The sequence below is a fragment of the Lepisma saccharinum genome, chromosome 3 (genome assembly GCF_977018435.1).
Source record: "Lepisma saccharinum chromosome 3, izLepSacc3.1, whole genome shotgun sequence".
NCBI lineage: Eukaryota > Metazoa > Arthropoda > Insecta > Zygentoma > Lepismatidae > Lepisma > Lepisma saccharinum.
Window position 1 is genome coordinate 74,372,664 of NC_139231.1, and position 25,139 is coordinate 74,397,802.

Consider the following 25,139-nt stretch of genomic DNA (forward strand, 5'->3'; position numbering starts at 1 on the left):
GGCTATTCAGCATCCCATAGCGTCAGTACTTTCATCTGTTTAAATCCAAACCTTCTTTCCACCAACTTCAGCACGAATTCTTTGCAGAGCTTCTTCGTAGCAGATGCTTAAATATGTTTTCCGCAGCGTAGATTCCGACGGCTCCGTTTCTTTAGTGTATTTCTCCAGGAATTTCCTCAGTGACTTGTTTTCCACTTTCCAGAAAGGTATCCCTGCTTCCATGAAAGCTTTGCACAGTTCAAGAGAAAACTGAGATTGCCTGTTGGATGAAGTGCCCACTGTTGAAATTAGGGATATCTTCTTCTGTCCAACCTTTTTGGCAACTGCAGATTTATGTTTTGCTGTTGACACATGCTGAGATATAAAGTATTTTTTCTCATGGTTGAATGTTTTTTCACATATCTTGCAGAGAAGAATAGTACCATCTGTCAAAAATGTGCTTTCACCAAATTCATGCACGTAACCATGTAACTTACCACTTAATAGCACACTAAATTTCGGCATGATGACAACTCCACGATCCTTTCCTTCCAAAGTGCAGAACTAAACTAAAGATAGAGAACTTGATTTTGGAATGCATGCAAAGGCCCTTGGGCATTAGTGCTGTTTCTTGTCAATAACCTCCTGACACGGACGCTGAACGTGACGACGTAATTGTGCAGGTGTTCTGCAACAGGTTTTCAGCAGTCAATCATTCACAAGGACATGTTAACGGAAAGGCAATATCTTAACTCAGCATGAAATACTATTTTTTTTTAAACACACTTTTCTCCTTCAGCAATGTTGAAACATACGTGAGTTCAATATTACTTAAATAAGGCGAAAATTATTCACATAATAAACGGAAGAAAACTAAATGCCAACAACGTTTTTTGGGAGAAAAATAATTTATTTACACATTTTTTTTTAAAAAAATGTTCAAATTTCATTGAAAAAAGGCAAAAAAAGGCATTATAATTAAAAATAGGCAGTGGGGTCCCAAATAGGCAAAATGAAAAAGCTTGTAAAACATTCGAAACAACATAAAAAACGTATATCCGGAAAAATTTTATCAATATATGCAGTAGATAAAAAGAGGCATTTTGCCAAACTTCCGAGCTCTAGTTATCACATTGATTGCTTCCAGCTTATTGGCCTCCCCGATGGCGCAGTGGTAGCGTCGCTGCCTTGTAATCAAGGGGTCCCGGGTTTGATACCCGGTGGAGGCACAAGTGGTTCGGATCCCACTTTAAACTGTAGGTCCAGTCCCGATTAGCCTTACTGTGCATAAAGTGGACTTAAAACACCAACTCAACCCAACCCAAGCTTCCAGCTTATTGCACTGGATTGGACTATATTTGAAACTACAAATCAAGAATTTTTATGCAGACAGCGTGATCCATCCTTTGCTCCATTCAAAATTAAAGGATACACAGATATTGTGGAATCTAACTTTGATGCTTTAGAGAAAGTCATCTTGGAAGGGATGAATGACTTAAGGATTAGCATGGAAAACAAGATTGAACAGTCATATGAAAATATGAAAAATGAAATTGAGCACAAAATTGAACAAAATCAACAGAGATTAGAGAAAGAATTGATGGAAAATCTGAATTTTCTGGGAGAGTCTCAATCAATCTCACCGTCACCTTGTAACCAAGGGGTCCCGGGTTCAATACCCGGTGGAGGCACATAGTGATTCGGATCCCAATTAGCCTTACTGTGCATAAAGTGGACTTAAAATATCAACTCAATCAATCAATCTTTGAGTAAATTGCAGTAGCAACTTCAAAAGAAAATGAGTCAGATTTATCATGCTGAAATAACAAATATTATAATGGAAGCTGTAAACCGTAATGATTCACAAGGAAGTGAAATTTCCGACTTAACTTCAAAAGTCGAGGAAGGAAACTTTTATTATGGAGCTTAATTCTCTTGTTGAGCAACAACAAAATTCCATTAAGCAAATTGAAGCTGAACTAAAAGATTGCATTAGTAACTCATGCTCCCATACCTGTTTTTTTTTGTTGTTGTTTTTTTCATGATGCAGCAACTCAACAATAAGGACAGACAGTGGCCTCAATAAATATCATGACAGTAGATGCTAAAAGAGTAAGAAAAAAGAGTAAGAACCTGAAAACAGGTAACATTATTTACACTACCCTACACACAGACTTCATATGTAGAGTTAAATACAAAGTACAGAAACTATCAGATGATTGATGTAAACAACAACTTCTCAATGCCACTTTTTGTAAGTGTTATGCTCCAGCCAGCAATCGTAGACCTTGGTTTCAAAACATCAAACTACCTCATGCAGGGAGAGAATGCATGCAGTGACATTTTAGTGACTCAGCACTTGGCATGATTACACATTGTGACCTCAACTTCCTGCCAGTGCAGAGAAGCTGTGAAATCAATTAATCATCTGTTCTTCCAGCAGCAACATCGCAATACTCTATACGAAAACTTCCAAGTAGAAATCCCATTTCTAATATTCCTAACAATGTTAATCTCATAACTATGAATTACCATCTAAAATCAACACAAGACACACAAACAGCATGATAAAAAACACTATGAAGTGGACGCAGTTCAAGTTCCGCTGCAGCCTCGTCACTCGACCAGCCCTGATGATGATTCCGAGATGGAATCAAAAGATTGAAAAAACTTTTAAAGTGTTTTTATCATGCTGTTTGTGTTGATTTTAACAAGTATGTTGCCGGCACGTGACATGAGAAGTTTTTTTACTGTCAACTACCATTATGTGGATACTGTATGCCCAGAAACATATCATCATCACAATGTCGACATACCCATAATCCCATAGAATCTATTTTTTTAGAATTTTGTAAACTGTGCAACAATTTATTCTTTGGATTAAATAGTAAAATATGGAAACATAAACTGCTTACTGTATTCTGTGCTCAATTTTTTCAATCACAATTTTTCCTTTGAGGTAATTCCATGTCAAATCAACCAAGAAAAATAAATTTTGGAATTTGTTGTCATGGATTTGACTAATTTTTGTATACACATTTCTTATCATCTGAAATATAGAAAATATATATATTTTTATTTTTCATGTTGCCGGGTTTTGAGTTAATGAATTTTGACAAAATTGCCCAAAAACCGCTCACTGCTGAAACTTTAAATACAATTTGCAAGAGACCTGTTTAATCTCCGTGGCTGGACATGGTCTCATTTTAAAGCTTATGAAGAGGGCTTTCATTTGATATACAATGTCCTTGGGTTTTTGCAAAAAAAAATAATTGAAAGGTTTTTTAAAAATTTTATTTTACATTTCCAAGAAACGAAATTTTCAAAAAATTTACACATATTGGTACACATCTACTGAAGGTTTAGTCAAAATTTCAAGGTGGTATCTTTTTGGTATCATATGAAAAGTGAATTCCTTTCAAGACCCTGAAATGATTTAAGTTAACATATTTTACATATCTAACCACATTATAAATACAGAAGCATACATACCAAGAAACTGCTTAGTGATACAGAAAGTCTTTCTTTGATTAAATGTATGATGTTTGTGTCCTCTCCTCTCGCTTCAGCTGGTATGTTCTACAGGTGGCTGGTACAGGGTCCACTTTGCAAAGGATTGCATGTCTTGGGATTTTAAGAACATCCGGTTGCCTTGGATAACTTAATGACTGTGTTGGACCACAAGGATGCAAGAAAGAGACCTTCACTTCATGTTCTACATCATCTTTCGAAAGTACACATCCCACCCACCAATGGAATCATACGCACACGCTACAAAACATGGGATGGGTTCAAAGGGTAAATTTGAACATCTGCATTAACTTTAACACAATGTACCAAAGTTCCTTCAGATGCAGAAAACACTTTAGTCTCCACTTTTTCTGTGCTTACTGGTATGAAACCTCTTGAGTCCCTGTTACAGCTACAGCTTCACCAATCCGTCTCTGTAAAAGTCTCTCTTCTTCCAAATATTCATCATTTGTCACATAAAGGAAAGTTATTGATGGAATGTTCTCCTTTCCCCACTCAAATAGCTAGAGTGGTGTCATGATTTGGTTTGAAAGAGGATTCTGGAGACTAGCTTTTGCTGCCAGCCTCTTTACTGTCCCTCCAACACCATCACACACTTCCTTACCATGTGATGTTGCATAAAAATGCCACTCAGCCGCAATGCCATCGAAATCTCTATGATGGTTGCACAAATTTGCAAAGTTTTTGCGGTTCTTATATTGCACTGCTGAACCATCAGAGAAGTAATATAGGTGTGTTTCACCTAAGTCACAAACTGTTGCATTGTGGGATTGAGCAGCCATGATTGAAGCCGGTTCTTAGCATACGTAATTCAAGTGGGCAGGCGGGAGAATTGACCCTTGTTTACTATACTTTCTGTTTAACAGAAACTCACGTTTATCCTCCAATTTCCCGAGAAAGAACAGAAGGTGCTCTTCACGTCACAGAACTTGATAATTGTTGATCAGATGATTGTTGAGAATATATTGTGTCAACATTAATGAACAAAGCAAACATTACAGACTGTGGAGTGAACATTTCCTCTCAGGTAAGTTCATATGTCACCTTTCTCTGTGACTTTTAGTACAAATGGATCATGCTGGTGTGTTTAATCATACTTCCAAGTAGTGTTTCTTTGTTTTTGTTTGGTAGAAAGGTGCTGATACTTCTGATAAATTTGACGTTAAAAATGATAATCTTAAAAAAGTTTTATTCATCTTGATAATTTTACATTTGTACTTGATTATTTATATTTCGTTATTTAACACAAACTATTATTAATTTTTATCCAATCCATGAGGAAAAGTACCAGAAAAAGAGCACTGCTTGATTAAAACATATTAATGATGAAGCAAAGTATCCCAAATTGATTGATTGATTTGGTTTATTTTACTTCGCTTCTCTGCCAGTTTTGGCTAATTGTGAAGACAAGGCTGAGTGATGATATGATGAAATTGATTAAGGGAAACTCACAAAGAACACCCATGCTCAGGCTGGGATTCGAACCCGGGACCCCTGGCATAGTAGCGCACCGTGTTAACCACTCTGCCAAGGAGGCCAGCATATCCAAAATTGTTAAAGCAAGGAGTGGAATTACTGTTTTTCAGCAACTCAACATTTTAAGTTACAGCGCTTGAACAAACCTTAAAGGGAAACTGATGAAAATATTAGTAAATCTGTACTTGTTCGGTGAACGATGTATATAATTAGTGTTTTTTATCTTGTTTTCCATTTTTGTATATAATGTGTATGTGGGAGTTATTCATGTGTGAAGTGTGTGGGAGTAAGAAACTGCGGAACCTCCCGCATTCTTGATTACGGGAACTTACACCCACAAGTAAATTCGGGAACGTCCCGAGAGTTGAGCCAGGCGCTTAGCTTGGGCGTTGCCACGAGAAAAGGACAGTCGTCATCAGAGAGTCGTCGTGAGAAGAACCGTGTTACACGCGCGCGGTTACAAGTGCGCTTGTAGAGACATTCTACAGCCAAACAGACAGTCCTTCGTATAGATTGTTTAGTTATTGTATAGTCCTTCGTATATGTGTATTATAGACATTAAATGTATGTATATATTGTCTTTGTGCGTCTGTTACTTAACCAGACACCGTGCGGGAACCGACGCATTTAGGATAATTCGGGCCAGGGTGGAGTTCAGCCAGTTAGCCAATGTAGTGCGGGGCTTTCTGGAAACTGACACTCAACAAATGGTCCTCCGGGCCGGATGCGTCGCAATTGTAGTATTCGTGCCGTATTCCGGTAGTTTGTCGTCGGGAAATCAACGAGCCAGAAGAAGAGTCAACGTGCCACACCCTCGGTCCGCCATATGCGTTTAGCGTCTCTTGTACGACGAGTCAACATGGAGCAGTTACAGGCGTCAAAGACAGTCCTCAAACGGGAAGTTACTCGGCTTGAAAACAAGTCAGCTTCACCAACGCTGGAAAGTGCGACACTTCAAGTCTACATAGACAAGGTCCTTCAACTAAGTGCAGACTGTAGTGCATTACTTGTGAATCTCGCTAAACAGTGCGAAGAAACATTGTTCTCTGAGTTCTACGATGAACTGAGTGCGGTGCAAGACAGATTAGAGTTCTTGTTGGGCTCCCTGTACCAAAAACAGAAGGAAGCCGTTTCTCCCGTTGTCGCGGTCGCGGTGAACAGTGATGCGAAAAGTGACGTTCGGTTACCAAAACTGACATTACCAGAATTCAGTGGTGACATTCATCAATGGTTGTCATTTCGGGACTTATTCGTGGCATCGGTTCATGACAACAAACACCTTAGTGGCGCTCAGAAGTTGCAGTACTTGAATTCGGCATTAAAGGGTGAACCGTCATTATTAATCCAGTCCATCGCAATAACGGATGCAAACTACGAGGAGGCGTGGAATCTGCTAGTTTCGCGGTACCAAAACAAGAGAGAGATTGTGAACAGCACGATTAATCGCTTGGTTAATCAACCTTGTGTGCCATCACGCTCGGCTACAGGGTTACGCAAGCTCATTGACGTCACTTCTGAGTGTGTGCGTGTGCTGAAGGTTTTGGACATCCCTGTAGAGGCTTGGGATGCAATATTGGTCTTTCACACCACCGACAAGTTGGATGCAGAATCTAGGCAACAGTGGGAACTTTCCCTGAAGAATGCAGAAGTGCCCAAGTTCGAGGACCTGACTACGTTCCTGGATGTGCGTGCCAGAGCTCTTGCAGCGTCTACGGTGACCTCCAGCCTCCCAATGTCCAGCAAACCCCCTCCCAGGGCCACTGATCGTCAAGTAAAGAAGAATGTGAATTCGTATCACACAGGTGCTGAAACTGTGTGTCTTAAATGCCGCGGACACCACAGGTTGCATACTTGTCAGAAGTATCAACAAATGTCGGTGCAAGAACGGTACTATTTTGTGAAAAGCAACAATCTGTGCTACAACTGTTTGCAATCGAATTGTAACGTCAGAAAGTGTACTTCGCGCACGTGTATGGTGTGCTTTAGAAAGCACCACACATCCCTTCACTTCTCTCCTAGTGAAAATCCCAGTTCTACGCGGCAAGTAACGTCCCACATCGCCAGCAAGAAAAAAGCCATTCCGTTGCAGGAAGTTCTCTTGTCTACAGCCACCGTGGGCGTTAGGGATAGACACAACAACGTTCGGCATTTTCGTGCACTCTTAGATACGGGCTCTGAGTGTACATTTGTCACGGAAGACTGTAGTCAGCAATTAGGCCTTCGAAAGAAACACATCAGTGTTGCCATATCCGGTATTTCGGCAACCGGTATCGGTACATCTCGTTCCATGGTGGACCTGCAGTTTAGGTCAAAAGCGGGCAACGAAACGTACACCACCAAAGCCATCGTTGTGAAGAAGATTACAAATAATTTGCCCAAGCAGCAATTCACTTTTGATCAACAGTGGACACACCTACATAACCTTGATCTTGCCGACCCGTCCTTCAACAAACCAGGGAAGATAGACATTTTATTTGGTGCGGATATTGTTCCCTTACTTTTAAGACCTGAGAAAGTCGCAGGTCCAGTAGGTACACCAACGGCCATAAGTACTTCACTTGGGTGGATTCTTATGGGCAGAATTAACGTTCCGCGCAATAAACGCGCAGTGTCATCGCATCATGCGTCATGTAGTGATCTGGACGCTACCCTACAGCGCTTCTGGGAAATAGAGACTGTGCCATCGGTAAAACTGTACAACAAAGAAGAAAACTTCTGTGAACAACATTTTCGAAATACACACGAACGTGACATCGACGGTCGTTATGTTGTGAGATTGCCCTTCCGAGAACAAAGCGGTGTTCTGGGTGCTTCACGTCCTCTAGCGGTGCAGCGTCTCAAACAAGTGGAGAAACAACTCGTCAAGAATCCACAACGTCAAGAAAAGTATGCTGAGTGTATGCATGAATACCTAGACTTGGGTCATATGAGCGTCATTCAGAATTCAGAATTACCTGTGTCCCAAGAAAGCAGTTGCTACCTCCCACACCATAGTGTCATCAAAAAGGACAGTTCCACAACGGCTTTACGGATCGTGTACGACGCCAGTGCGAAGACGACGACAGGAGTTTCCCTCAACGATAAGTTGCTTGTAGGACCTAAGATACAAGACGACATAATGCCTTTGTTGCTACGTTTTCGTACGTATCAAATTGCCCTTACTTCGGACGTTGTCAAAATGTTTCGGCAGGTGAAAATACACCCGGATGATGCAGAATATCATCGCATTGTGTGGAGAAAGTCACCGAAAGAAGAGATACGAGACTTCAGATTAGAGAGACTGACGTTTGGTACGGCTAGTGCTCCTTTCTTAGCCACCAGGTGTTTACAACAGCTGGCCCGCGACGAAGAGGCAGACTTTCCTGAAGCAGCGACGATTACATTGAGAGACTTCTTTGTAGACAATCTAGTGACTGGCAGTGATACAGTAACACAAGCTATCGCGTTACAAAAACAAATAAGTGAACTTCTACAAAGAGGTGGTTTCGAATTGCGGAAATGGTGCTCGAACAATTCAGAAGTATTGAATGAAATCCCTGTACATTTGCGAGAAACAAACTTTGCATTGGGTGTGAGCATAAATGAACATATAAAGGCACTCGGGATCGAATGGCATCCAGCGAGTGACGAATTCGCGATATCAGTGACGCAACCCGCAATTCGTGAGCAATTGACCAAGCGCATTTTGTTATCAGACATCGCGAAAATATTTGACCCCCTCGGGTGGATATCTCCAGTAACTGTCAAAGCAAAGATCTTCATGCAAACACTTTGGCAAGTTAAACTTGATTGGGACGATGTACTTCCACCAGAACTAGAAATTGCATGGCGAAGTTTTCGGGCGGAGTTGCATAAGTTGCAGGATGTTAAGGTGCCTAGGCGCATCGTGTCTTCAAAACCGCTAACGTGCGAACTGATAGGCTTTTGTGACAGTTCCGAGCGGGCCTATGCGGCCACTGCCTATTTACGTTCTACATACAGCGACGGCAGTGTTGAAGTGCATCTTGTAGCAAGCAAAACGCGAGTCGCGCCTCTGAAGAAAGTGACTCTCCCGAGACTCGAACTCTGTGCTGCAGTGTTACTCGTACGTTTGCTGCAGACAATAAAGGAAGCTCTTCATTTGAACATTACAGAGATCCGTGCCTTTACTGACTCTACAATAGTGTTGTGTTGGATAAACTCTTCTCCTTCTAATTGGCGTACATTTATTGCCAACAGAGTTGCTAAAATACACGACGTTCTCCCTGCAGAGAATTGGTTCCACGTGTGCAGTGAAGAGAATCCAGCTGATTTGGCGACAAGAGGAATTTCTCCCTCAACCCTGCTCGAACGTGATATTTGGTTCTTCGGTCCACAGTGGTTACGTAATCAGTCCTTCAATCCTACACGCACGGTCAACGCAGCAGCAACAGCTGAGGTTGAGAGAGAGAGAAAAAAGGGTCTTCTCGTGTTACAGTCTTCGGTCGAGGTGGAGGAGTTATTAGTAAACAAGTATTCAAACTTATCAAAGCTCCAACGAGTAGTTGCTTGGTGCTTCAGATTTATGCATAACACCAAGCGAAGTGCTAATGAACGTCAGTTTGGACCCCTCTCAACACGCGAACTTAATCACACGTTGCTTGTGTTAGTGAAACAAGCACAAATTACAGCATTCCCTATAGAAATAAAGCATTTGAAAAAAGGGAATCCTTTGCCTTCTAACAACCCATTACTCAATTTGACTCCTTTCCTGGACCAGGAGGGAATTCTGAGAGTAGGTGGACGTTTACACAATGCACAAATGACAATTGATAAGAAACATCCCATTCTGTTACCTCGTGAACATAAACTTACAGAGCTCATCGTGAAACATGAACATTTGAAACATTTACATGCGGGACCACAATTACTTCTCGCTGTCCTACAGCAACGTTTTTGGATTATACGAGGGAGGGATTTAATTCGAAAAATTGTGTTTAAGTGCAAAGAATGCTTTAAGGAAAAACAGTTGACAGCAACTCAACTTATGGGTAGTTTGCCAGCCCCTCGCGTCAATCCAGGCCGAGTATTTGCAAACACAGGTGTAGATTACTGCGGCCCATTTTCAATCAAGAGTTGCCAACTCAGGTCTTCAAAAATCACCAAAGGATACGTCGCTCTTTTCGTGTGTCTTGCAACCAAAGCAATTCACTTGGAAGCGGTAAATGATGCATCAACGCCTACATTCATTGCTGCATTACGTAGGTTTGTGGCCAGACGTGGCAAACCTAACCAGATCTTCAGCGATTGCGGAACGAACTTCGTAGGGGCAAACAGAGAATTGAAAAAGCTACTTCAATTCATGCGACAAAAGGAGCACGTCCAATCGGTGTCAGATGTTACGGCCTCTCAAGGCATACAATGGAATTTCAATCCACCGGGAGCAGCACATTGGGGTGGTGTATGGGAAATTTCGGTGAAGGCAGTGAAATATCACTTGAAAAGAGTTATGGGCTCAACATTACTCACTTATGAACAATTCATCACGTTATTGACACAAATAGAGGCGTGTCTTAACTCGAGGCCATTAACGGAGTTAAGTAGTGATCCAAATGACCTAACGGCACTCACGCCAGGACACTTCTTAACCGGTGATTCGTTACTGGCTGTACCACAAGCAGACTTTACAACATCCACGTCGAATTGTTTGTCTAAGTGGCATTTGATCCAAAAAATGACGCAACATTTTTGGAAACGGTGGGCAACAGAGTACTTGTCCAGACTCCAGCAGCGGCCCAAGTGGATGGAGAAGAAGGAAAATCTACAGATAGGAGATCTGGTGTTGTTGAAAGAACCTACCTCTCCACAGCAATGGAAGCTAGGAAGAGTAGTGAAAGTTCATCCAGGACCAGACAAGTTAGTACGATCAGTGACAGTGCGAACAGCTGATGGACAATACAGACGTCCAATTGTGAAACTTGCTCCTCTCCCCTATTCTAAGGAGACATAAGTGTACTACATTGAAATTATTGATTGTGGTTGAAATTAATATTTCAACGGGGGGGAGTGTGTTCGGTGAACGATGTATATAATTAGTGTTTTTTATCTTGTTTTCCATTTTTGTATATAATGTGTATGTGGGAGTTATTCATGTGTGAAGTGTGTGGGAGTAAGAAACTGCGGAACCTCCCGCATTCTTGATTACGGGAACTTACACCCACAAGTAAATTCGGGAACGTCCCGAGAGTTGAGCCAGGCGCTTAGCTTGGGCGTTGCCACGAGAAAAGGACAGTCGTCATCAGAGAGTCGTCGTGAGAAGAACCGTGTTACACGCGCGCGGTTACAAGTGCGCTTGTAGAGACATTCTACAGCCAAACAGACAGTCCTTCGTATAGATTGTTTAGTTATTGTATAGTCCTTCGTATATGTGTATTATAGACATTAAATGTATGTATATATTGTCTTTGTGCGTCTGTTACTTAACCAGACACCGTGCGGGAACCGACGCATTTAGGATAATTCGGGCCAGGGTGGAGTTCAGCCAGTTAGCCAATGTAGTGCGGGGCTTTCTGGAAACTGACACTCAACAGTACTGGATGTAAATATTTCAAGCAGAATCCGAACCACTAATAAATACGAAAATTGATTCCAGGTAGCTGGGTCAAGTCATTAAACACACGTGAACTAGAGTTGGCCAAAGGTTTAGGCCCCTTTTCATTTTGTTATCGTTCAGTTCATGTGGATCTACACCGCAAAACTTCGCCTTTTTTTCCATATCTTTTTGTGTCAACTGCGCAAAGAGCACAACATTGTCATTAATTGTATGCAATGTTACCAAAATTTTTCACAGTTCTAACAACAAACGTACAGTTGGTGCAGGTATAACGAATATTACGTGCAAAGAGAATGGATCCCATTCTCCTGCATGGTGGATATTTCCTTGCAGATGACAAACAACTCAGCCTCAAACATGGCGGCAGTGCTAATTCTGACGTCACATGAAACCCACCTATACTTTCTGTAAGTTTGGCAGACAATCAATTTTCAAGAAATCTAAAAGCTTTCTTTGGAAAACATTGACAAGAACTGTGTTGTGAATCAAGCAGTCTGAAATGAAGACATAACTCTTATGTTTTAGAATATCTTCATTGTCCTTAAAATATACTACAAATGAGTTGTTGCAGTGGAACCCTTGTACTTCATCCTGCAAAATAAATGTGTAATTCTCAGCAAAATCACATGCACTAGAGAACTTTTCTTTTCAGAAAAATATACTGATTGCTGTTTGGCTATAAAATCGTCTCGCTTGTGGTTGATCAAGTGATTTGAAAAATCGTGAACAAATTCCTCTGTGGATTTAGTAATCCACTGTTTGTAGGTTATATTTTCAATCATCTCTTCCTCAAGGCTTGTTAGCAATCAATTATGCTGGGACAGGAATCACACTCATCTAGAAAACACTTCTGTTGTGGTACCCTACACATTATTTTTGAAAGACAATCTTTGTATGTTTTTAATGGATTTTCATGTCCTGGGAGAGTTATTTTCTTTAAGTGAGCTCCAGCTATCATTAGTTTATGCAACTCTTTGGTTTTAATTCTACAAATTTTGAAAACCCAATCTTAAGCAGATCAAAACTATTTGATGTAGAGAGCTCAAATTTCTCTTTAGCTATTAATGAGCTTTAATTTGAACTAGGTATGTAAAATATGTTAACTTAAATCATCACTTTTCATATGATACCAAAGAGATATCACCTTGAAATTTTGACTGAACCTTCAGTAGATGTGTACCAGTATGTGTTTATATTTTGTTTTGGAAATTGTAAAATAAAATTTTGAAAATCCTTTCAGCATGTTGTATATCAAATGAAAGCCCTCTCTCTCTCTCTTCATAAGCTTTAAAATGAGTCCATGCCCAGCCCTGTAGTTGAAACAGGTATCTTGCAAATTGTATTTAAAGTTTCAGTGGCAAGCAGTTTTTGGGCACTTTTGTCAATTTTCAAATTTCAATAACTCAAAAACTGGCAACATGAAAACTCGAAAAAAATATTTTCTATATTTCAGATGATATGAAATATGTATACCAAAATTTAGCCAAATCCATGACATCAAAGGTTTATGCACTGGTTGATTTGACATGGAATTACCCTTTAGTTATTCTGTTCAAATGCTGACTGACTGATTATTTCTGTTATTAACTATTAACAAGATTTCTGATTTTTGTAACTTGAAGTGAACAATTTCAATTTCCAGGAGATGGGGGAGGGGGGTGGACCTGTTCACCCCCTACAGACTCCGATTATGTCCAGTATTCTGAATATATCATATGTAAGATTATGAATATTTAGAGATACAAAATAGCAGTTGTTATGAAATTTAGAAAATAAAAAATAGCAGGTGCTGATATTCTGAATTATTTCAAATTATTTTCAGTGTTCTAGCATTGGTGGAAATCGGTACGAGTATCTGTATCAGTTGAGAGTGGTATTTACTCAGCCATAGCAGAACCATTTCCAAAAATGATTGATTTTATTGTCTGTAAAGATTGCCCGTAACCTGTTACGACAAAACTTCACCAAAGTCATCCGAACTTGAAGCAATGAATATGTGATCCAACTTGGAGGAAACATGCATGTTTACAAGAATCTACCCGTTAGTGATTGCATTTTTCTTTGAGCTTCTTTTGCCCTCTGCCTCCACAGTTTTTATTGAGTTAAAGCAAACTTATTACAGTAAAGTTGATTTATCACGTACTTTTTTATTTGATAAAAATTCTGTACTTTATTTGCAGGAATCATCCATCTACCATTAAGAAGAGATTTGTTAGCGTTTTCATCATGATGTTCATCTCACCAATGTTTCTATACTACTTTTCACAGGAAAATATGCTAAGAAAGGTAGATTAAAATAAATGTACTTAAATTAGGACTTATTATTTTTCTTTCGTGGGAAAAATTGCTTTATTATGTGTATAAATTCAGGAGTTGCTTGAGGATAGGGGAACAAATTTATGGTAAATATAAAGTAAAGTGCTCCCCTGTGCTTAGCACCATGCCATGAAGGCATATAGGGGGTGTGGGAGTAACGCCTCACACTTTCTTCATCCGGTCATGAGTGGGGGTGATGTGATCAGCATCACACCCCTGACCACCTTTACCCCCCAGGGTTTCCCCCAGGTACCCATGTCATTCGAGGCTGGGTGGGCGCCGGGGCCGCTTCCAACATTAGAAAAGTTCCCGGATTTGAACTGGCCGGGGATCGAATCCGGGATCTTTAGCATGGTAGTCAGATGCTAATTTTTTAGCATTATTCTGCATGATAAATAGGAACAAAATACAAAAATTGCTCAAAATTAATAAGCTACTTAATTGTGTGTGAAAAGAGAAATGAGACAACTTGCTTCCTGTTGAACATGTTTACTGCAAGAATTAAAAACTAACCCAATTACAACTATAATTGCTTAATTTTAAATTGGATTTCATTTAATTTAGGCCACCTCTGAAAGTCTCACTGTAGTTTTTTACCCTGCCCCACCTTCACCTGAAAGCAAAAAAAGTTTCCCTGGATTTCCAAGTGAAAATTCATGACCTTTTCAACCATCACAGTGAGCACCAGTTGGCTGCATTATGTCATCTGCTTGGTTGGGCTATGCAGATGACCTGATAGCATAGGAGGAGAAGGTGCATGTGAGTACTGGAAAAGAACGGCAATAGATAGATTGTCATAAAGATAATGATTATTATTTCACGAACTTCATCTGACACCATTTTTGATGCCACTGTTGGATTCTGGAACCTTCCAGACATAGGGTTTGAATCGAAACTTTTAAACATTTCAACGTTTGAAAGGCTTATTTTTAAACTTTTGAATTTGAATTGTTTGAAGTCCACTTTATGCAAAGAAAGGCTAATTGGGACTGAACCTACAGTGGATCCAATCCACTGTGCCATGTTCCTCTACCTTGTATCAAACCCAAGACCTCTTGATTACAAGGGAACTACATTACCACTATGCCATTGGGGAGGCTTTTGGCCTTTATTGTTTCCAACATATTTAATGTTATATGATAAAGTAGATCTTTTTAAGTTCTAATTTTCAAAATAGAGTTTTAAACTGTGACTTACATGAAAATAAAATATCATGAAAGATGAGTCATTCCATTAGCACTGTTTGGAGAAGTGAGATGATCATGCTTTCGTCAGCAAACAGGAAAGGAACAGTAGGATTCAAAATTGAAGAAAGAAAGAAATATTCTGAAATTTCATGAGAAAAATATGCATTTTATCTAGGAACCCCCCCCCCCCCAAATATAGCCAGATTCAAATGACAGTTCACTAATTTTTAATGATTTTTCTTCAAGGATAGCATATGAATCTCCAAACATTTTCTGAAGCACAGTGTGTTCCAAAAGTCCCAAATTATGTGACGACAGTGCTTGGTCGGTCACAGTACAATGTTAGCGAAAATACTTGGTGATCTATTTTTGTACCACCTCCGTGTTTAAGAGTGGGTTTCAATTGGGATAAAAAATGGATTATTAACATCCCACAGAGTGATTCATTTGATCCTTTGTTAAAGAGAACCAGGAGTGATTCCATCATAATACAAAGCATTAGATCTTCCTATGTACTTTCCAGCATGAGGCATGTACTCATGTTTGAAGCAATGATAGGTTAGTAATATATTTTTTTAAATAAAGTTACTATTTTTACTCTGATTATGAAAATTTGAAGATAGCTGCACACAGTTATGTTTTATAAACTTTTTCCAGGCAAGTTTGTGGCAGCTACTGGGTTTCAGAATGTACGGTCTTTTACCTGCAGCATTGATACCTCTTCTTTTGACAATGGTTCTTTTTCTGGGACCCATTGTTATGCAGGGAGTTAGTGGACTATGGAAGTTATATGCTGGTAAGTACTATTTTTCAAGGTTTTTTTTTCCTATTTTATATCGGATATGTGTCATTTTTAGCAATATTATGATAATTTTTTTTAGTGTGATTTACATATGAGCATTATTCTGTTCAACTTATATTTTCTTGGCGTTGCCATGGCCTTGATGGCCAAGCGTGTGATGACGTTGACTCACAATCTTGCCGTGAAAGTATTTGTTTGAATCACAACCTGAGCATATCAGAATATCTCTTCAGAACACAGAGTGTTGGGTGGCTGCTAAACCACAGTGCCTTCATTTGGTTTTTGTGCCTCATGAGTGTGGTCTGATGCTTGCTGGCGAAATTAATTACAGGTAACACCTCAACGCAAGTGCATAGCACATGTGGTAGCCAATGTTTCATCAAGTATATCTTTGTTAAGAATATTGGAATTAAGCCAAAGCTCATCAACAACAGATCCATTCTGACGGAAAGTGTCATCTCTGTGTGCATATCTACGTGAATCTCAGTACTTGCTTTCACATGGACAGATGTGTCATGTTACTCAGTGGAGCCAGTAATGGTTCGGATCTCACTTTTAACTGCAGGTCCAGTCCTGATTAGCTTTCTGTGCAAAAAAAAGTAGACTTAAAATCTCAAATCAAACCAGGCCAAGATGTGTCATGTTGAAGAAGAATTTATATTCACATCTGTATAATTTTCTAAGGTAATTAGTGGTAAATCAAGAAGTGTTGTTGTAGTGCTACAACATAAGAACACATTAGAAAAAATAATTTATATCTAAAATTCTTATTCATTGTTATAAGTTCATGTTTCATGAAGCTACCAGACAGGTGGCAAAATCGATCATTGAGAAAAAACTGCAGAAATGAAATGCAAACTTATTAGAGTGAATTACGTCTCTCCATATAACTGCCAAACGAATATACGTAGATACAATACAATTCTTATGCAGGGCCGGATTAAGACTAAATTGGGCCTGATGTTTGAAATCTTTGGTGAACAATAAACACGACGACGTTATAGTTACATCACAGCGCAAAGAATAATAGTAACTGTATAATAAGTAACTCTGTGTCTAGGCGTCCAAAATTGGGGCTCCAAATTTCATTCTAAGATTTATTTTCAGGTTTATATAGCAAAAGAAAAATGTTCAGCTTTCGGAAAATTCTTGTCTGTTTTCATCTGGGCCTAATGCTGCAGCATCAATAGTACCCACCTTAATCCGACCCTGTTCTTATGTGAAAACTAACTCGTGCCTAAGTGTGAAGAGGTGTTTTTTAAGCAAACTTTCTAATAAGATGTGAAAAATATGTGGCAATAGAAGGACAACATCTTGTGACAGAAGTACAGGATACTGTACTTCTAATTGTGAAATATTTTAAGTGGTGTGCTTCCAGCTACTACACAGGCTATGTTCTGGCAGCACAATAACCAAGTGAAGACACTGTACTATACTCTGATGTATGATGCTCCTCAAGGCTATTGGTCTGTCTTTCTCTTTTATCTTTGGTGACTACATAGAAAGAAGTAGCTTCTGTCAAAGATTTGGACCATGTGATAAATGTATGTGCCATTTTTTAGTCTCGTTGAACTTCTGTATATTACACAACTATGAGAAAAAACAAGCAAGAGCTTGTTATGCCAGCTGACTTGTGTAGTCTTTTTCTCATAAAGGTAATAAGAATGATTAACAATGCACCTAATTAATAAAAATATAAAATTCAGTAACATACGAGAAATATCAACAATAATAGAGAATAATAGTTTATGTGAAAGTATTGTTATTTTTTAGGATTTGTGATTACACAGTATAATTATTAAATTTGAAATACCGAAGTTCCTCAAATAGTAATGAGTTCATAGTTTTTTCTGTTTCTGTTCACATTGATGTTAAAGATACTATCATAGCATGCATGAAAAACTTCACATAGTCATTCACTTGCACAATTTTCACTTGTATTGATTGGGTTCGGTACTTTTTAACTTTAGTTACAGAAACAAATTACTTCAATTTGATGTAAAACTAAATTCTGATATCTTACACTGTGCTAACTGTATGCTGTCTTCTTTCACACAAACATGCACAATTTTTCAAATATCAATACATGTCATTAAAAGTAAGGCTACAGGCTATTGATATATAATTCTTTAAGCTATTAGATGTCAGTGTTCACACTAAGTAGTCCTATTTATAGCACATTTAGCTACAAAGAAGAATTTAATATCTAGGAGAAGCTTAATTTTGTTGTAAGCTGCTTTTAAAAACTATGTTCACTGCTTTCATCAGCTGTATGTTATTTTCACAGAACCTATGTACTGGCTGATAAATGCAAGAAACTTAATTTGGCTTCGCAATCATATTGTGGCTCCATTATCCGAAGAATTCACCTTTCGAGCATGTATGCTACCTCTGCTTCTTCAGTGTTTCCGACCTATGATAGCAGTATTCATCTGTCCTCTTTTTTTTGGTGTTGGTAAGATTGTTTTTCCCTAGCTTGCTAATTGCATGCTTTCACGTGAGCAATCTGTTAGACATCTTCACTACTATGTACCATATAATATGGAAGGAACTGTATTAATGTGCAGATTTCATGTACATGCCAATATTCTTATTCTGCTGCAGATTTTAGTGCACAGGTGCACAAGTAGAGCTGAACCAATACTGAGGTCTTGGTATATCACTCATTTGCGAAGATTCTGGATGACACCTTTGCGTAGTCTAATTATCCTGGAAATTATGCAGAATCCAAAGTTTTCAGTTCTGCCAGTATTATGCAAAAAATTTATTTTGTGACAGCTATTTTAATATTCCAGTGCAATTCCTTGAATGTTGTAAAATAATACCCAATTGATGTATAATTGCAATGGAACACTAACTTTACCATTTATAAATATTTTGAATGCAGCTTTTAATTTTTACAGTGTTTAAAGATCTATATTGGTGTGTGAGCATCAGTAGAAGTATGGGCACAGGTTCAAAATTATAACACACAAGCCTTTTTTTTTTCAGAGCTCATTTAATTAAAAGAAAATCTCAAATCTTCTCACAGTAATCTTTATGACCACAGTAACAGCTAGTAACCTTAAAGATGGAATGTTCGTGGCCTGTCTAAAAAGTATCCGACTTTATGCCAGGAAGAGAAAGTCACTTCTGGTGTGGTTCACATCCTAATCTCCTACAAAGTAGGCCCATTGGATGTCCACACACGGTCCAACAATCCTGCCATTGCTGGGAGCACCCCTGAATGCCTGTGTTGGAATGTCCCTCAACTCCACCGTCACGTTGCACATAATGTCCTCTCAGCTGTCAAAACGGGAGCCTTTCAGTGGTGATTTTAGCTTCTGGAACAACCAGAAGTCACATGGAGCCATGTCCGGGGAGTAAGGAGCCTGGCAAATGATTGCAATGACTTTCTTTGCCACGAAATTCTGCTCTACACATTCCATCATCCCAGCGAAGAAGAGAATGTGACGTTACAGAGAAACACTCCCTCACTCGCCAGCTATCTCATAAACTGATGAGTCTGACATACCCAGCAAACATGCATGCACGTTCATACAGGTTCCCTTCATCTCTGTGCACAGTGTAGCTATTTTTCACAGGAAAAGAAAAGTTTGATATTTTATAGACACGCCACATATGTACAGGGTGGTGCATATTGTATCTACCAATTTGAGTGAATACCGCATGCTCGGTATACCTATATCCATGGAGAGTTGGGAGTCAGACAATTAGTGTACCATGGAGCGTTGTCTGGTGCAGATGCAGATTGCAGTAGTGGAAGCCTTCATCCAAACATGCACCAGGCACTGCTGCAGAACAATGAAGATTGCCATGCACCTCTTCCAGACACACACAGCATGCTGAGGTGGGTTAGACAGTGGAGAGTAATGTTGTGAACCATCAATCGTCATGAAATACACACTATTCCACAGGACATGTTAGATGCTTGTCTTGAAAGCCTTCCTTCATCGCCTCGAACAGTATATCCAAGCAGAAGGGGTCATTTAGAGGACGTTATTTTCAAGGTCCTCTGGTCTTTGTATTGTTCATATTACATGCTGTATTGAATGCGTATGTCTATATTTTTATTTCATAATCATATAAAGTTATTACAAGCACTCACAGTCCTTCCTTTGTCATTTGAAGTTGGTAAATACAATATGCACCACCCTGTATTAGAAGTGAGCCAATACCAGCCTGAATTGACACCCATAGCAATTATGCTTTTGCTGGTTTCCGCTAGTACCAATCCTTGGAACACTGTAAGAATTAATAGCTGTGTTCAGAATTTTTTTTAATATTAATAATATTTGAATAATGTCATCAGAGATAATCTGAATATTGTAAGAACCGTCATTTAACGATGAAACTTACTTTTTTCACATATTGTTGGTGCAGGAAAGTATCAGCTGTTATGAGTGGTTGAATTTCAGTGGATACTTTCCGATACAAATACCACTGGTAACAGGCGATAGTGATGCTTCTGTATCAGCTTAGCCGTAATATATTTTTTTTAATACAGAGAGAGTAGTACTCACTTTTTCACAAAACTTTTTTTTTCTTAGTTCTATTAATTTCAGTGGCCACTGCCACCATCCTTGTTGGAACTTATTGCACTGTTGTCAACTGTCGATGTGCATCCATGTCATTTGCTATTGCCCGGCATTAACTGTTATAGTAGCGGAATCCAAGTGTGGTGTGCCTGTCTGCTATTGATTAGCTACGAGTGTGTGGGCTGTGTGCTTGACTTGTACCTTTTGGATTTTATGGCTTTTGTATTTGGTGTGTGTAGCAAGATCAGTAGTGGGTTGGGCTTTTTTTCATCTGTTAGGTGTTGTTTGATTCTTTCATTGACAGATCTTATGGACCTGTCGATGTAATGTGTCTTGCATCCACACTCTGTGTCATATAAACCTGGGTTATCAAGGGGGAAGAGGAAGTATCATTAGTTTATCAGCTATTTTGGCATTGGATTTGTGCACTACTTTGATGTCATAGGGGAGAAAGGCTTTGGATATGCTGTTGGATGTGGTGAGATGGTAGGGGTAGGCAAACCTCTTATACTTGCCGTTGGAAGTTGATTGTGGCTGGGTTGGGTGCCTGTCCTGTATTTCTGCTTTACTGCACCAAGTGGAAAGCTGGGTTTCTGTGTAGCCATGTTTCAGAGGGCTGGAAAGAGCGTATATGTACTGGTTTCCTGTAGACTGGTTATGAATTTGTTGAGGTGCGGCTGATGGTGATGTCCAGAAAGTTGATCTTGCTATGTTTCTCTTGTTCTACGGTGAAGTTGAGCCTGGGGTGGATGCTGTTTAGTTTTTTCACTAGGAAATTGAGCTCTTCTGCTTTTTTGTATATGACTATTGTGTCGTCCGTGTACCTTCCATAACTTATGTATTGCAGTTCTGGACTGTGGAATATCTCTTTATCAGCCAAGTGCATGACTAAGTTGGCTAAAGGAGCTGATAGTGGATTGACCATGGCAAGGCCCTCGGATTGTTTGTAGAAGTTATTCTCAAATTGAAAACAATTGTGTTTTAAGCAAAACTGCGGCAGCTTGGTTGTCTCATTTACCTCTAGTGCATGAATTCTGTTTATTGTCAGCCATCTTTCAACTGAATGTGGAGCTAGGTCTATGGGGATTGAGTTGTACATGTCCACTGTGTCAATGCTAGCTAATTTCGCACTGTCAGCTTGTACTATTGACGTCACCAGATTTTTAGCATCGGTACTGTTGCGAAACACATATGTTAGTTTGTGGTTGAACTGGGATATTTTGTTTTTAAGGCAGTTTGTTTGGTGCACTGTAGGGGTGGTTGAAGCCAGCTATTATAAGGTGCATGGGAACTCTGGGTTTGTGTGTCTTGGAAATGCAATAAGCAGTGGCAGGTGAAGGGCGGGAGTTGAGAAGGAATTTATGGTCTTGTTCTCTGAGTTAACACTGGATTTCACTGTATTTTCCACTATACTATTGTATGTAGGGTCCTTTGTGATGATACTGTACAAGTCACAGTTTAGTTTGTCTCACTTTTTTGCATAATCGCCTTTGTGCATAATTACAAACTGGTTTTGTCAGACTTTAGACACCAGCAGTCATTGATGTTGAGCTGTTTCCACTCACAGAAAAAGTGAGTACTATTTTTCTCTATTTATCTACTACCGCATGTCTCATTTCCCAATTATGAATATTTTTTTTAATTATTTATTTTTTATTTATTAACTAATATTAATTTAAAATTTCTGCTGTTCTGATAAAGTACCACTTTAAATTTATTGATAACCGGGTGACTACAGTGAGATTCCCTTGGGCGGAAGAGACTTAAATTTTGGAGTTTATGGGGGAGAGGGACAATTTCCCCTAGGTGGTCCTCTCTTCACCAGCTGCCGATCACTGTTGCCAGCTTCGCTCTTTTGGAGCCAGATCTGGCTCTTTCGTGCACTCGTTTGGCAGCTGTGAACTATGGCACCTGCCCCCTAGCCCACTATGATGCCATTATTGCCTCCGGCTTACATAGACAACTTCTGTCATAAGTATATATTTTGCGTGTGACGTGATATTGTTATATTGGCTGCGTCGCCCCACCCCAGTTTACATCCCAGCTACTTTTTCTTTTTAGCGCCTTGGCTGACGTGAAGGGGACGTAATATTGTTATCCGGGAATACTTTATTTTCGATTTCATACGACCATCGCTTGATTATTGAGATGGGTGATGCCACTGGATCTAGACGGTGAAAACTAAGAATAAATCGCCATCACTTTAAAGCTAACGGTAATAACAGCTCCCCCTCACCCACACCCCCACTCATTTAACACCTAAAATTTCCCCAGCAGGCACTTTATCCAGTTTCGTAAATGTAGCTCCTTGAAAGTTTTTATTCCATTTATGGTGAAATTTAGCTCTTTTATGTGCATCAGGTTTGGCAACACTGCCAGGATGGCCGTAGGAGGCAGGGAGAAACACATTGCTCTTATGGAAGTATTATTTATTTCTTTTGTTGGGAATATCAAACTTCTGATGGCATAGAAAAATATATCAACGTTAAAATTACAGACTGAAGTAGTATTTAACGGACGGAAGTGTCGAAACTTCGATTTGATTAGCCGTAACTTTAAGTTGAAGTTGATTCCCCCATAAGGAATACATGGGTTTCTGAAAATTCTTATTCATCATATTTTTTAAACATCGTATCTAGCTTAATAATCAACTTTAGAAAATGCTTTAACTGCAACATGTGGAGAAATTCATACTCTATTGAATGCCAGCTTTTATCCTCAGTAGCACTTCCCATTTGGACGATATTGTAATAAATGCACAACTGGTGCGAAATTGTCCCTCATCCCCTTAAGAAAATGGGGTACGAGATTCACTACGCTAGGAAAATGTTGAGATTCTCATCATATCTTTATTCCAACCATTACAGTTTTAGAGACCTAAACCAATCATGCAAGTACTCTTGCTACTGAGTTCCATCCAATGTTCTTGAAGGGTTGGAACAGGAAATCACTGTCCATGAAGTCTCCCTTCACCATTAAGAATGTGAAAATCTGCCAGGTCTGGACAATGAGAAATTCGACTGAAATACCTTCCAGGAAATTGATCATCAAGTTACATTGTTGTGGTGCACATCTCAAAACTCTTCTAGTGACCTGCAAATAGGAATTAGACCTTTATATTAATAAAGAAATGATACAGTGACAGAATTTTGTACTGGATCGATCCAATACATCTACAGGCCATTTCAGCTGATACATTACTGATTACTCTTGCTATCCCTGTTGAAAATATATACCCATAGTTACATCAAATAATTATAAATGTAAAACATAGACACTTTCTTAAAATTGTACAATCATTTACATGTCAAGTCTTTGGGTAGCTTTAAAAACATAATATTGAGTTATGCACAGTAGTAATATAGGTTTTAGTTTACTTTTACATTTTAGCCGGCTCTGTAGCTGACCAAGTTAAGTGGTTGCATTTTGTTCTCGCCACTGAAGTTCCCAGGTTCAAATCGCAGCCTAGGCATGTCGCAATTAACCAAAAATGGCAGAAAAGCAGCACTAAATGACAAAATACAGATTCATTTACAATTCATTTCTTCTCAGAAATGTGTGACATTGCATCACATTCTTACACTTCTGTTGAATGTTGAAAAACTGCTAGCAATTGTTCTTTCACATGGTCAGCTAAGGCTGAACCAATACCACTGTCAGTATACTTACACATTCCCACCTTTACCAATGTTTGGAAATTATAAGTTGATAGTAGTTCAGAATACTTATAAATTTTAATATATATATTTTCCATTGCTTTAAAATATTCATAATTGTCCATGAGATACTTGTTAAATCATAAAGTTCACCTCTTCCCACAACATGGTAAAAATTATGAACATTATGCATTTTGCATTATCCAGGATAATTAGACTGAAAGTGCAACACTGCATTTTTATGAACTCTGGAATAGTATCTGTGGTTAAATTCCAACTAATACTTTCTGATACTGAGACCACTGATATGTATCGTATCGACTCTACCCTATTTTTTCAGCTTGTGTTTTTAAAATATTTTATGATGGTGTTATGTTTTATCTGTAAGTTATTACGAAGTATACTCTGTCAGCGTTTTAAGTTCGTAGTTGTGAACAAGTATGACATATGATTTGCTGTGACTGCTGCTGTTTTTGCACACGTTTCTGTCATTATGTCACTCCATGTGATTTATTTAATTTGATAGATTGGTTTTATTTTACTTCACTTTGCTGCCACTTTTGGATAGTCGCAAAGATGAGGATGAATTGTGGCATGATGAAATTAATGCCATGCTATGAGTCCAGATGCCAGAGCCTCGTTGGTCTGCAAAATATAGTCCAGGGTGTACTACGTGGAAGATAGGTTGACATTTGGGTGTCTTTATAAAGGTTCACCCCTTACACCCTGTGATTTATTTCTTATTTTGGGCATGGTTTGAATGAAGTTAAATGGGAGGTGACAAATTAGTTTAACAGTAAAGTTACTGGTTACACTGGTTGACAAGCATTATATATTTTTTTTTCACTAAAGGGAAAATGTGTTGAAGCCAAGTGAGTTTGATGTAAAACCACTAAAAACTGCCAAGGAATCTTGAAGTTGGTTGTATTTTTGTGTAAAAATAACAATTCTTAAATGTCAATAATGACTGTGACAAAATGCATTGATGTTAGAGAGAAGATCATTGTAACCTATATACAGGGTGTTCCAGAAATAGTTGTCATAAATTCAGGAGCGTGTTCCTTACATGTAAACAATGAAGAA

The 25,139-nt window shown here is 39.0% G+C and overlaps 1 protein-coding gene across 2 annotated transcripts in view; it reads left to right on the forward strand.

Moving 5' to 3' along the window:
* Sras (Ras converting CAAX endopeptidase Sras) overlaps window positions 1–25,139 on the forward strand; it is a 57,941-nt gene that overhangs the window by 13,662 nt on the left and 19,140 nt on the right. Inside the window, exons 2-4 of one of the 2 annotated variants that reach the window (XM_083118808.1) lie at window positions 13,738–13,843; window positions 15,718–15,856; window positions 18,150–18,317. In XM_083118808.1, coding sequence (XP_082974934.1) covers window positions 13,738–13,843; window positions 15,718–15,856; window positions 18,150–18,317 — 413 coding nt within the window. The remainder of the gene's footprint in view (window positions 1–13,737; window positions 13,844–15,717; window positions 15,857–18,149; window positions 18,318–25,139) is intronic. The other variant, XM_083118809.1, reaches the window with a different exon arrangement.